A 13,607-nucleotide genomic window follows, 5' to 3' on the forward strand; every position below is an offset into this window, starting at 1 on the left:
ATGGGAAGATTCTCTAATGGCTTACGGGACACTCGGGGCGGATACAAAATTTGAACTACAGTTCCCAAGCCGTAGTACTTTTTTTTTTTTCCTTGAGTTAGCGCATTAACCTCCCGCGCATGCGCCCTTCAAGTTTCCGGGGACAAGGTCGGCGTACTTCCTGTAGCAGGCGACAGGCTCATGGTAGGAAAGTCAGGTGGTGGGCGGTAAAGGAGGGACCGCACTTAGCGACCGGGTCCGGCCTACGACTGGCAGGAAGGATACCTGGGCTGCCCACTCGGGAAATCAGTCGGTGGAAGGCCAGAGTGTATTTTTACGTGCTATTTCTCTGCCTTGTTTCTTTCCCTTGGGTCACATGGACGGTCTTCATCGTCCCAGTGCGCACACCAAGTTCAGCGCTTAAGAACCATGTCTCGGGGTTGGGATTTAGCTCAATGGTAGAGCGCTTGCCTAGCAAGCTCAAGGCCCTGGGTTCGGTCCCCAGCTCCGAAAAAAAGAGAGAGAGAGAGAGAAAAAAAAAAAGAACCATGTCTCCCTAGCGTATTCTGAGGTTTTCTTTGGAAAGATGAAGGATGCACAGTTAGTGTCCTCTTACTCTGAAGCCCAGAATTTGCTCACTCTTCTACTTATTCCAGACAGTCATTGTGCAGTGTGTTGAGGGCCTCCGTGCCTCACTTCTCTGCTTCCCAACCAGGCTAATTCATGCGAAGAAATTCTCTTGGCGTGTAAGGCAGTCAGAGGACTGCAAAGGTTCTGTGATAAGTACCCCATGGTTTTGTTGTGTGGGTTTCCGACACCGATTGATTTACCCTTTGAGGAAGGAAGGAAGTTTTAAGTGCACTGTTGGCCCATCTCTGTTGAATGGCTGGACGTACAGGTTTTCTATGTTTATTTGGACCTGCTCGGGGGAAAGGACCTGTCTGAGTGTCAGAGACTGCTTTTGTTTCCTTGCACTTGGGGCCAGGGCCAGGGGTGGGGAGGGCCTAGGGTTTTTTTGGTGTTGTTGGTTTTTTTGTTTTGTTTTGTTTTTTAATGCTTTTTTAAAATTTGTTTTAATCGTGTGTGTGTTTAGTTCGTGTGCATTTACTTGTGCTATGGCATGTAGGGGTCCAGGATGTCCTGCTTGAGTAATTTCTCTTCCTCCACCATGTTGGCTTCAGGGATCAAATTCACCCGGTTTGGTAGCAAGCCCCAGTTCTAGATGGGCTATCTCACTGGCTAGGATTAGGGTTTTGTTTTGTTTGCTTGCTTATTTAGTTGTAAAAAATGGGAGAATGGTACTTATCTAGAGTAGAATTCCACAAAAAATAAAGCTTCTGGCTTTATCACTTACTTTCCTCTGGCAGTCACGGTGTCTTGCCAGGGTTGGTTGAAGCCTTTCTGGGAGATGCTTTGCCTTGTTCATTGTGTGATTAGCCTGGATGACTTCTGAAAGGAACCTCTCTCTTCCAGGCTTTCCTCCTTCGAGCTGTGCCAAGGCTGCAGGGGCCCGCTGCATGGAGGAGGCCTCTACAGCAACTGTGGTGCCGTGCTGGGCAGGGGGATTCCATAAGGTGGGTGGGGAGCAGGTCTCCCCCCTCACAGGAGAAGCCACCAGGCACAGAGACTGAAAAATTCCACACAATCTACCGCTTCAATGCCATCAGAGCACTTGGGTTCCTGTCTCGGCTGAAGTTGGCACAGACAGCTGTGACTGTGGTGGCCCTGCCCCCAGGCTTCTACTGCTACTCACAAGGCCTCATGACCCTCAGCTCACTGGGCCTTATGAGTGGGATTGCCAGCTTTGCCCTGGTCATGCTGTGCTGGATGAGCCACTTCTTCCGGAGACTGGTAGGCATCCTCTATGTGAATGAGTCAGGTACCTTGCTTCGAGTGGCCCACCTGACCTTCTGGGGCTGGCGACAGGACACATACTGTGCCGTGTCAGACATGATACCCCTGTCAGAATCCGAGGAACGGGTCCAGGATGTGTTCGTGCGTATCCAGCAGTACAGTGGCAAGCAGACCTTCTACCTCACCCTACGCTATGGCCGAATCCTGGACAGGGATCGTTTCTCACAAGTATTCGGAACCCTGGCCACACTCAAGAACAGCAAGTAGGCCGTTGTAGCCCTGGTCAAGAACATGGATGAGACAAAAGCTAATACCAGGGACTGGGCTGATGCTCACTTTGTAGACTGCTTGCCTAGCATGTAGGACTTCACATCCTGGGTTCAGTCCCTAGTACTGCATAGAACCAGCCATGACTGTGCCTGCCTGTACTCAATACTGGTGACATAGGCAGGTGGAGAAGTTCAAGGTTGCCTTGGGCCAAAAAGGAAGGCATTAACCAGCTTTAGGAAAAAGCCCTTAGTGGAACATTATACTATATAGGACATCCTGTCAGATAGTGGCCAGAAGTCTCTATGAAGAGGCAGTTCCTAGAGGAGCACTATGCCAAGATCGCCGAGGCAGCCCGCTGCTGTGAAGCTGCAAGGTGGGAGGGTTGGCAGAGGAGCATAGGATGTGGAGCCTGGGGACTTGGGTTCTGCTGAGCCTTAGTTCCTTGACCTGGGACAGGGTATTGAGTTCCTGAACCTTGAATTGCACTCTGAGATGGAAGACCCTTCCTCTCATGAGGACGGATATGAAAATAATAATGGCTGTGGCTGTGGCTTTGTGACAGAGCTCTTGCCTAGCATGTGTAAAGTCCTAAGTTCCATACCAGCACCATGAACAGGCAAAACCAGTGTGTAAGGTAAGCAGCCAGAAGTTACAACGTAGAGCAAGGCTTCCAGGCTGCCACTGGGGTCCATCACTGGTCCTCAGGCTCACCAGCTGAATGGCCACAGCTAAAGCCCAGAGTGGACTTGTTTCTCCCGTCAGGAAGTCACTGTACACCAACTGAGGTAGGAGCAGCATCCCCTGAGACTACGTGATCACCAGGAGATCTGGGGTGCTCACACTCAGCTTTGCAGGGTCATTGGGGCAGAGGGACTCTGTCCAGGCAATAATTCTTCATCTGAGGGACACTGTGTGCTGCTTTTCACAATGAATAACAAGCACATGCTTATTAGGTGATTGTACCTGGATTAAAGGAAAGCAGCCCTGGTCTTTGTAATTTGTCCATCAGAATGCTTTGTTTTGTAACTGTTTAATAATTTCCTTCCCTTAAGAAATTTTCTTTTGGGGTGGAGAGATGGCTCAGAGGTTGAGAACACTGATTGCTCTTTCAGAGGTCCTGAGTTCAATTCCCAGCAACCACATGGTGGCTCACAACCATCTGTAATGGGATCTGGTATGCTCTTCTGACATGCAGAAATATATGCAGAACACTGTGTATATAATAAATCTTTAAAAAGAATTTTTCTTTTAATTATTTGTGTGTGTATACTGTGCACATAGGAGATTGGAGGACAGCCTTTTCCAAGTCAATTTCCTTTTATCATTTGGGTCTCAGGGATTAAATTCAGGCTTGGCAGCAAGTACCTTCACCCACTGAACCATCTTGCTGGTCCTCTATAAAATAAGCAGAGCATGAACACGGATAACTATTAATAGAAGTGTGTGTGTTGGGTTGGGGATTTAGCTCAGTGGTAGAGTGCTTGCCTAGCAAGCGCAAGGCCCTGGGTTCGATCCCCAGCTCTGAAAAAAAGAAAAAAGAAGAAAAAAAAAAGTGTGTGTGTTGAGGGGTCCACCACAAGGCCTCAACCAGGCAGGGGTAGTCTTCCTCAGACGAGGGCATACCAGTTAGCTATCCAGTATGAAATGGGTGGCCCTGAAAACATGCAGGTACAGAGTGAGCGAGTTATATTTAGAAGCATATGCACATACACACAGCAATATTTAAGGAAAGAAGAGGCCATGAATTTGAAAGGGCAAAGGAGGATATAGGGAGTTTTGGAGGGAGGAAAGGGAAGGGGAAATATGCGTAATTATATTGTAATTTCAAAAAGCCCCTTAAATGTGCATATCGAATCATAACTTGTCATTGTCCGGGCACGCAGCGCAGCCTTGTGTTGGCAGCCATGGCCGCTGGCTAATTCCAGTACTTCATTACCTCAGGTAGGACGCAGGCACTTGGCCACCGCTGCCCCTGCCTCTGTCTTCTCCCCACCGCCACCTGTTGGCAGGCGGCAGCCAATCTGTCTCTGGATTCGTTATTCTGACATCCATGGAGGGAATCATGGTTTGTTTCCTAGCGTTAACTTGGTGTTGTTCAGAGCTTAATTCACGAGTCAGTGAAGTGTTCGTGGATTTGTTCATGACTGGACTCTTGGGGTGTTCTTGAATGTGAATGTATGTGTTTACCAGCAGCAGGTCAGTGGACATCATGGGTTATTTTCACCCCTCGCTATGTGAGTAACACTGATGTGAACGGTACAGAAGTGCTTGCTTGTGTCCCTGCTGTGGATAGAGAAGGAAGTAAGAAGCACAAAAAGGTGCTAGTAGGTCCTAGTATCCTCCGAAGCCCTGCTTCAGTGACCTAACTTCAGTAGGTCCCACCTAGGATTCTTTTTAGCTTTGTTTTTTCCTAAGGTACTTTAAAAAAAAGAAGAAGCATGTATTTTATGTATATGAGTGCTTTTTCTACTTGTAGAGTCTGCACATCAGGAGAGGGCATCAGTTCACAAGTTGTGAGTCACCACGAATGCTAGGAATTAAACTCAGGACCTGGGGAAAGCTAGCCCTGAACTCAGAAATCCTGGAGCCTTTGCCCCTGAGTGTTGGGATTAAATAAAGGTATGCACCACCACGTGGGCCAGGCTTATTTCAGTGTTTTTGTTTTTGTTTGTTTGTTTTCTTTTGACAAGCTTTTACAATTTAGACTTAAGCTGGCCTGCCAAATTCAAAAGAGATCCACTTGCTTCTGCCTCTCGGCTGTCCTGGAACTCACTCTGTGGATTCAAACTCTACCTCCAGAGTGCTGGGACTAATGGCATGTGCCACCACCACCCAACCAGCCTGTTTCGTAGGGTCTTTTTGTTTCAGTGTTTTGAGAATCATACTGTGATCCTAGGATTTGGGAAGCAGAGGCAGGAGGAGCACTGCCAGCCTGAGGCCTAGTCTACATAGTACCAGGATTGCATAGAACCTGTCTGAAAACACAACAAAGCCTTCAGCCCGTCATAACTGGAGCACTGCAATTCTCTTGTTGATACCTATCCACCTAGATGTGAGCAAGCTTACACCATGGCTGCAAGTGCCTCTGGCCTCCATGCCTTTCCCACTGTGAGAACCGTTCTTAGAGCCTTACAGTGAAGGGGTGTAGGAAGTGGGATGCACTGGGCCGTGAGAACATAGCCACGTGTGCAGGATGTCAGCGATGATGGAGGCCTGAGTGTTTCCGACCTACTTTACCAACAACGATCCTCCAAAACTTAAAGGATTAATAAACTTGGGGTTGGGGGGATGGCAAGAAGGCTCAGTGGATAAAGGTGCTTAGCATCAAACCTGCCAGCCTGCGTTTGATCCAAGTGACTACACCGATGATTTCTCCCTTTGAAAAACAATTCCAAAATAATAATTCGTGTGTGTGTGTGTGTGTGTGTGTGTGTGTGTGTGTGTGTGTGTGTGTTACTGGGGATCCAGCCCAGGGCTTTGTGTATTCTAGGTAAGTACTCTACCACTCAGCCCCATGCCTGACCCTTTGGGTTATAACAGTAAGAGTCAGACATGGTAGTTCATGTCTAAAATCCCAACACTGGGAAAGCTCAAGCAAGAGGATTGTCATAAGTGTGAGGCTAGCCTACGCTGCATACAGAGTGAGGCTCAACCCCTGCCTTCCAACCAAGCATGGTGGGTTTCATGACTATGATCCCATCACTTGGGAAGTTAAAGCAGGAGGATCAAGAGTTCAAGATCATCCTTGGGTACAAGGTTCTAGGCCAACCTGGGCTACCCAAGACCCAATCTCAAAACAATGAACCAAAGAAGAGCCACCCACCCCCAAATGCTGCGGCCTTGGGTGATTCAAACAGCGTTCATAAAGTTCTGGATGTTGGGGAGGCTAAGAAGAGCCTTTTTGTTGCTGGTGAGGAGGTTCTGAGCCTAGTGTCTCCAGGTTCTTGACCTCTTATCCAAAGAATTGGGAATATGGATTTGCTCACAGAAATGCATAAATAGCAAGCTCGCTCTATTTGGGGTGAAGTCTGGTGCAGATTATAGGCAGATACATAGTCAAGACTGACAACGGCACAAAAGTGAGGCTACAGCCTGAGTCCCATGAGGCCCCGGGAAGGAGGAGCAGAGTGGTTGCTCGGTTTTGATTGACAGATTGTCATGTTCACTGGGGGGACTCCAGCCAGCCTGAGCATGCCAAGCGTGGCTCTGGCAGGCCTTGCCCTTCTCCCCATTTCCTCTTCTGTGCTAAAAAACTGTTAGGTTACATTCCTAAAGCTAGCCCCCAAAGTCTATTCCCTTATTTGGCCTCTTCCTCCTCCTGAGGCTGACCACCAAGGTCCAGCTATAAAAGTACTGAAGTCCAGCAATCAAAAGCCCCTTTGGCTCACCCAATTAACATGCCCATTAAAATTAAACACCTCATCCTAACATTGGGTTTCCCTTTTTACCTCTATAAACTGCCATTTGCCTTTGGGCCACGTCTGCCTCCTCTCTATGAGAGGCAGTCCTTTATCTCCACTCACCCTCAGAAAAATATACCCCTTCTCCTCTCTCCCTTGTTTTCTTTCCCTTCTCCCTTCTTTATCTCCTGCCTTTGTCCTTCTCCCTGCTATTTGTCCCTCTGGAGCAAGTTAATCTCCTTTGTGCTGAGACTTGGTCTTGGGCTGTCCTGAGCCTACTCCAAGGTTCCCTACATTCTCTTTTCTACTGTGAGTATCTCTTCCCATAGTGTATCTGATGTTAGTCATGTGCATATCCATAGTGCATCTGATTTTAATAATATGCATACCCACAATGCATCTGATTTTAATCATTTGCATGCTCATTTGCATAGTACACGGTGATAAGTAGGGGATTGTCGGTAAGTTCACTTAAAGGATAGTTTGTCCTAGTGCATTGCACACCCAAAGCAAGTTCATGATGGATTTGGTCTTCTATTCCTCATAAGGATGTATTGGGAATACATTTGAATAGAAACTGCCCAAATCTGATTATTACAGGGGCCAAGAAATGTATATTGCTATTTAGAGATGGGAGTAAATCCTAAGGCATGTTGGGGCTTGGATGGTTTCTGGGGTTGCTAGCTGCATTATTTGGAGGGGTGTGTGCACAGTACATGGGAGCGAAGGATCTGCACTGCCAAGTGTGTTATGACAAGAGGATGCATGTGAATATAGCCCAAACCACAAGGTCCGAGGCTAGACAACCTCCTGTTTGCCTTGATCACTATTGCTAATCCAAAGGTACTTTCCACTTCACTGGTTCCCCACAAAGCTGTCCTCTGACCTCCCCATGCTATCTGTGGCATACACTCACACACTGAGACTCAAAAATACACTTAAAAAAGAAAAGATTAAGTAAAATATAAAATTGTTTTGGTGAGGCTGAGCATGGTGGTGCACTCCTGTAATCTCAGCACTCCCAAGTCTGAGGCAGATCTTGTTTGAGGGTAACCGGGACTACATGAGACTCTATCTCAAAGTAAAACGATAAAATACAGAAGCTAGCACTTATCCCAGCATCTGACACAGGCTGATTTTGGAGGCCAGAGGACATATGACTGAGGGGTCAGGTACACAGCATGTGAGTGGCAGCACAGGCTCCCCTGTGCCTCCCTAGGATAGCAACCCACCTGCTCTCCTAGGATGCCTGTCCCTGTCATCTCTTGATGATGATTATTCGAGGTAGAGTTTTGTATAGACCAGGGTGGCCTCAAATTTATTATGTAATCAAGAATGTTCTGAACTTCTGATTCTCCTGCCTTCCAAGTGTTGGAATTACAGGTATGTGGTACCACATTCCCTTGTGATCACCTTAACCTTTGAGTTGGAGAGCAATGTTCACCAAGTAGGCTAGGCTAGCTGGCCATCGAGACCCTGGGATCCTCCTGTCCCTGCTTCCCCTGTCACCCCACCTAACTTTTGTGTAGGCATCGGGGATTGAACTGCCATCCTCATGCTTGCTTATCGAGTATCTCACTGATTGGATGATCTTCACAGTCACCTTCAGCCTGGTTTTCTAGGCAGAGAAAAGCTTGCCAGCTATGTGGACCATGCTGGGTGCTGAAAAGCGTTTTGGATGGAGTCCTGTTTGCTTCTCACAGTGTGGCTTTCCTTCCTGTCTGGTAAGAACTGCCTGGGCTTAGCACTCCTGTCTCCCAGTAGTCTGCGTCATCTGTGCTTAGGGACAGTGTGATCAGTGGCTCGTCAGGTTCCATGCTGCTGATGCCCCAGCAAGGCTCCTGCTTCCCTAAGGAGCAGCACCTGCACTGCACAGCCTCGTGCCAGCCGCTGTCCTCCCTGTTTTTCCAAAGCAGCTTACCTTGTCTTTTAGCCCAGGGGTCTATCCTCTGTTCACAGCCTGGGATGAGTCAACCAACAAGCTGGCTGAAACTTTCATTTCATTGCTTTCCTGTGCTTTCTAGACTCCTGGATCTTTTTGTGGAAAGCAACAGGGTCTCTCTGAGCCTCAAGCAGAGGCCATGTTTGTATGGCCTTATTTTGATCCTATAGCATTCAACTATAAAATCTTGCCTGATTAGACTTAATCAGGCAGGCCCATTACCATCTGGCTTTGTTTGTGCCTGCACCAGAGACAAAATATTGTTTTCACTGATTAATGGTTAAATACTCCAGCAACAGCTAGGCCTGCCCTGCACAGGGAAACGGGCAATGTTTATTTGTGGGAACGTGGCTGTTATGGAAATACACTATTTGGTTATGATGGGCTTACAAGACACATGATGGGCGTGTTACACAGAAGTAGTGATTTGTTTCATTGTTGTTGTTTTGAGTTTCTAGAGACAGAGTCTCCCTGTACAGCCACAGCTGTCCTGGAACTTGCTCCATAGACCAAGGTGCCCTCAAACTTGAGGTGATCCTCCTGCCTCTGCCTCCCAAGTGCTAGGTTATAGGACTACACTACCAAGCCCAGCAAAGAGCAAAGCAGTACTGAAAGGAACCATCACATACCAGACACCTCCCACTTGCCAGGCAATTAGTACATGACTTTCGTTTTTATACTTAATTTTTAAGGGCTGGGCAGTAGTTACACCCCTTTAATCCCAGCACCCGTGGGAGGCAGAGGCAGGTGAATCTCTGTGAGTTTGAGGCCAGCCTGGTCTATAGAGTGAATTCCAGGACAGCTGAGGCTGCATAGAGAAACCCTGTCTAGAAAAAAAATTAAGATTTTCTTTTTAATTACATGTATATGTGAGTCTGGGTTTGTACACATGACTGCAATACTTAAGGAGGTCAAGAGAGGTCATCAGATCCCCAGAACTGAAGTTATAGGCAGTTAAATCACCCTATGTGGGTATTGGGACCCACGCCCAGGTCTTCCTCAAGAGCAGTCTATTCTCTCAACCAATGAGCCATCTCTACAGTCTCTCATTTTGAGGTTTTGAGGTGAGACCTGGCGATATGTAGCCCAGGCTATCCTTGAGCTTCAGCCTAAGCTTCTGAGACTTCACGTGTGAGCCACCACATCCAACTCACATGAGCTTCAGAAAGCTTTTAGTCTCCTTCTAGTGCTCTGGCTTCAGTTCTGTGGCGGAGACCGAAGAGCCCTGACCAAAAGCACTTAGAGGAGAAGTAGTTCATTTTCACCTACAGTTGCAGGTCATAAATCATTACTGTTGGGAAGCCACAGTGGCAGGAACTTGAAGCAGCTGATGCCATCATATACATGGCCAAGAGCAGAGATAAACGAATGTATGCATGCCCAGTTATTTGCTTTTGTTCCGCTCAGTTTTTCTACTTTTCTACAGTTGACGAGAGTCTGCGAGGGACTGGTGCTGCCCACAGAGGGCTGGGTTGTCCCATATCACTTAACTCAACCCAACCTCCCACAGATAAGCCTACAGGCTGACTCAGGGTAGACTCACCGTCTCTTCTCAGGTGACTCGGTTGTGTCAAATTGACAATTGAAGCCAACGAGAGACTGGAGAGATTGTTCAGGGATTAAGAGCACTCACTGCTCTTCCAGAGGACCTGGGTTCAATTCCTAGCATCCACATGGCAGCCTCATAACTGTAACTCCAGCCCCAGGGCATCCAATACCTTCTTCCAGCCTCTGTGGGTGATGCACACATGGTGCACAGACATACACATAAGTAAAGCACCAATATGCATAAAATTAAAAAAATGAAAAAATGTTAAGCTAGCTGTCACAGCCAGCCACTGTCCATGGTGAACCCAGGAGAAGACAGGGCTAAAGCTTCACTCCGCTCCTGTCACTACCTACCTGGAAGCTTGGGCCATTTGAACAACCTGAGCCTCAGGAAGATGACAACCATGTCTCCTGTTAGGGCAACCAATGCCTGGCTTGTGTGGACAATGCTTAGGATAGTGGCCCTCAGCCCAGGAAAGCACGTGGGAAGTTTTTATGGGAGTGTGTACAAAGTGCTGGGAGGTGAAGGCTCCCTCAGGGTCACCAGCTAGGAAGCAGCCATGCTGGCTCCTTCTACTGAGCTATTCTGTCGTACCAGTAAGGGTGGACAGAATGTGAGGAGCAGTGAAGTTTTAAAGAGAATCTGGGAGCTGGGGCTGGGGCTGGGGCTTAGCTGGCAGAGTCCCCTTCTTCCATGCACAGAGTCTTAGGTTACATCTTTAGCACAGCATAAAACCAATCATGGTGGTGCACACCTGTAATCCCAACACAGGGTATAAGGGCAGGTGGGTTAAAGTTCAGCTATTTGGCAGGTTTGAGACGTGACTGGGATTCATGAAATTCTAAAGGAGGAGGAGGAGGAGAGATAGGAGGAAGAGGAGGAAGAGGAGGAGGAGGAGGAGGAGGAGGTGGTGGTGGTGGTGGTGGTGGTGGCATCTGACTTTGAAATTGTGGCTTCTTCAACCCAGCTGCCTCAGGCCGTGTGTTTACACTGATGGTGCCGAGTTCACATTAATTTTCCAAGGTTGGTTGCCAGACAGTTCACTCTCAACCAATACTGAGTTGACTACATGTATGTATCCACATGTGTGGTTTTTTTCACACACTGTCATCTTTCATATATGGTATATATAAAATCCAGGTACCCAAGCTGGACATGGTGAATATACCCATAATCCCAGCACTTAAGAGATGGGAAACAGGGCTGGAGAGATGGCTCAGTGGTTAAGAGCACTGACTGCTCTCCCAGAGGTCCTGAGTTCAACCCCAGCAACCACATGGTGGCTCACAACCATCTGTAATAGGATCTGATGCCCTCTTCTGGTGTGTCTGAAGACAGCTACAGTGTACTCATATAAAATAAAAATAACTAAATCTTAAAAAAGAGAGAGAGAAGAGAGAGGGAAGCAGAACCATCATCCACTCTGGGATTCATGGCTAGAGAAGGCCAGCCCGGTCTACACGATATCATGTCTCACCCCTCATGTGTCAAAAAATATGCACACAAAAACATATACCTTTTAAGTTGTTAGGAGGGAATTTTCAAAACACCAAGAGAGTATTCTTGTCATAGCAGACATTCAAAATGACCATTAGACTATTATTATTTTCATCAGTAATATATATGAGTATTTTGAAAACGCATTTGATATAAAGGCGAACAGGGGCTAGAGAAATGGCTCAGCAGTTAGGAGCACTGGCTGCTATTCCAGAGGACTCAGGCTCAATTTCCACCAGCCACATGGTGACTCTCGGTGGTAACTCCAGTTCCAAGGGGCACAGCATGCTCTTTTGGCACTGCATACAACCAGTGCACAGACGTATATGCAGGTTAAACACCTGCACACATGAATAAAAATGAAGAGTTAATATTAAGGTAAAAATCGCCTACTGGGCCAGGTGCAGTGACCTGTGCTGTTAATCTAAACATCTGGGAGGCAGAGGCAGGCGGGTGCGAGCTTGAGGGCAGCCTCATCTACTTGATCAGTTATAGGCCAGCCAGGGCTGCACAGTGAGACACTGTCTCAAAAATAAACAAAAATTAAATAAATAAAATGCTGTCCTCTGGGCCAATCGCTTCCCTCATGTGTTGGATGTTACATGCAGGCTGTAGGCCATTTCAACACCACTGGTCACAGACGACTCTCCCAGCATCTGTGTTCTTCATGCACTCACGAATTTTAAAAGGAGAGTTATTTCTATTTTTCTGAGTGTGTTTTGCCTGATGTAGGTCTGTGCACCTGCACCATCCGCATGCATGGTGTCCTTGGAGGCCGACTGAGTTACAGGTGGTTGTGATGTGGGCGCTAGGAACTGAGTCTGGGGCTTCTGCAAGAATATCAAGGGCTGTAACCCCTGAGCCATCGCTCCAGCCCCAGGAATTCTTTCTAAAGCGTTATTTAAGATTATATGAATACTCAAACACCTACATATGTGTATGTGAGTGCTGGTGCCCATGGAGGCCAGAGGAGGGCATCAGATTCCTTGTAGCTGGAGCTACAGGTCGTTATGAGCTGCCCAACATGGATGCTAGAAACTGACCTTGGGTTCTCTACAAGAGCAGCAAGTACTCTTAACTGCCGAGCCATCTCTCCAACCCCAACTCACTCGGGCTTTTCTAAGTGCATCCTGGTTTATTCTACGGTCCCTTGCCCTCAGCAGCTCCCTCACCCCCTGTAGAAAGCCTACCCCTCAGTGTGGTGCACAGGGCCCTCCAGGGTGCCAACTGGGCTGCCTCTTTGCCCTGTTTCCCTTGACGTGTCATCGCCACCTCCTTGTGACCCAGCAGTACCGATCTCAGAGACATCCGCCCTCCTGTCTTCACCTTGCTCGCTTCTGCCCTCTGCCCAGTCACTACAGCAGTTCCTGCAAAGTCTTGAAAATGAAACTCGGTTTGGGGGGGGGTTGACTTCCCACCCACCTGGTCCCATATATCATGTGGCTTTTCTGCTGGATTGAAGCAGCCCCTTGTAGGGAGGCTTGGAGGCCAAGGAAACTCACACAGAAACTTACAGTGTTGGCTAAAGGTGGATGTGGCAGCCCTTTCCCCTGAATTAGTGGTGTTTGAACCCTTGTTTCCCAGTTGGTGGCACTAGTTTGGAAAGCTGTGAAATTTTTAGGAGGAAGTGAATCTTTGGGGTGGGCCTTGAGGTTCTCTAGTCTATCCACTTCTGTTTGCGCTCTGCTTTCCGACTGAGGAACCAGTGTGACCTGTAACAATGCCTTCTACACTGTGATGGACTGTGTGTCCTTTCTTTTTTTTAAGATGTATTTATTTATTTTATGCATATGAGTACACTGTCTCTCTCTTCGGACACACCAGAAGAGGGCACTGGATCCCATTGCAGATGGTTTGTGGGAATTGAACTCAGGACCTCTGGAAGAGCAGTCAGTGCTCTCAACTGCTGAGCCTACCTGTGTGTCCTTTCTTAAACTTGAAGCTGAAACAGATCCTTTCTCCTTAACTTTTGTCTTGTCAGATACTGGGTCATAGGAGAGTAAGGAATGTAGAAGCCCACAAGACTCGGCAGCACCCACCTGAGGTTACATAAACCCTTGTTCAGGGAAAGGCCACGTCAGTGGAGCTTGATGACACAGCTTTCTGATTGTCACCC

The 13,607-nt window shown here is 47.7% G+C and overlaps 1 protein-coding gene across 1 annotated transcript; it reads left to right on the forward strand.

The window, feature by feature from the left end:
* Positions 1 to 24: 24 nt before the first annotated feature.
* Tmem186 (transmembrane protein 186) lies at positions 25 to 3,343 on the forward strand. Its single transcript, NM_001025756.1, is given in 2 exon segments — positions 25 to 183; positions 1,453 to 3,343. Coding segments are annotated over 2 exon segments (651 nt in total). The 5' UTR covers positions 25 to 180; the 3' UTR covers positions 2,101 to 3,343.
* The last annotated feature ends 10,264 nt before the right edge of the window (positions 3,344 to 13,607 follow it).

The sequence above is a fragment of the Rattus norvegicus genome, chromosome 10 (assembly GCF_021556685.1).
Source record: "Rattus norvegicus strain SHRSP/BbbUtx chromosome 10, alternate assembly SHRSP_T2T, whole genome shotgun sequence".
Taxonomy (NCBI): Eukaryota; Metazoa; Chordata; class Mammalia; order Rodentia; family Muridae; genus Rattus; species Rattus norvegicus.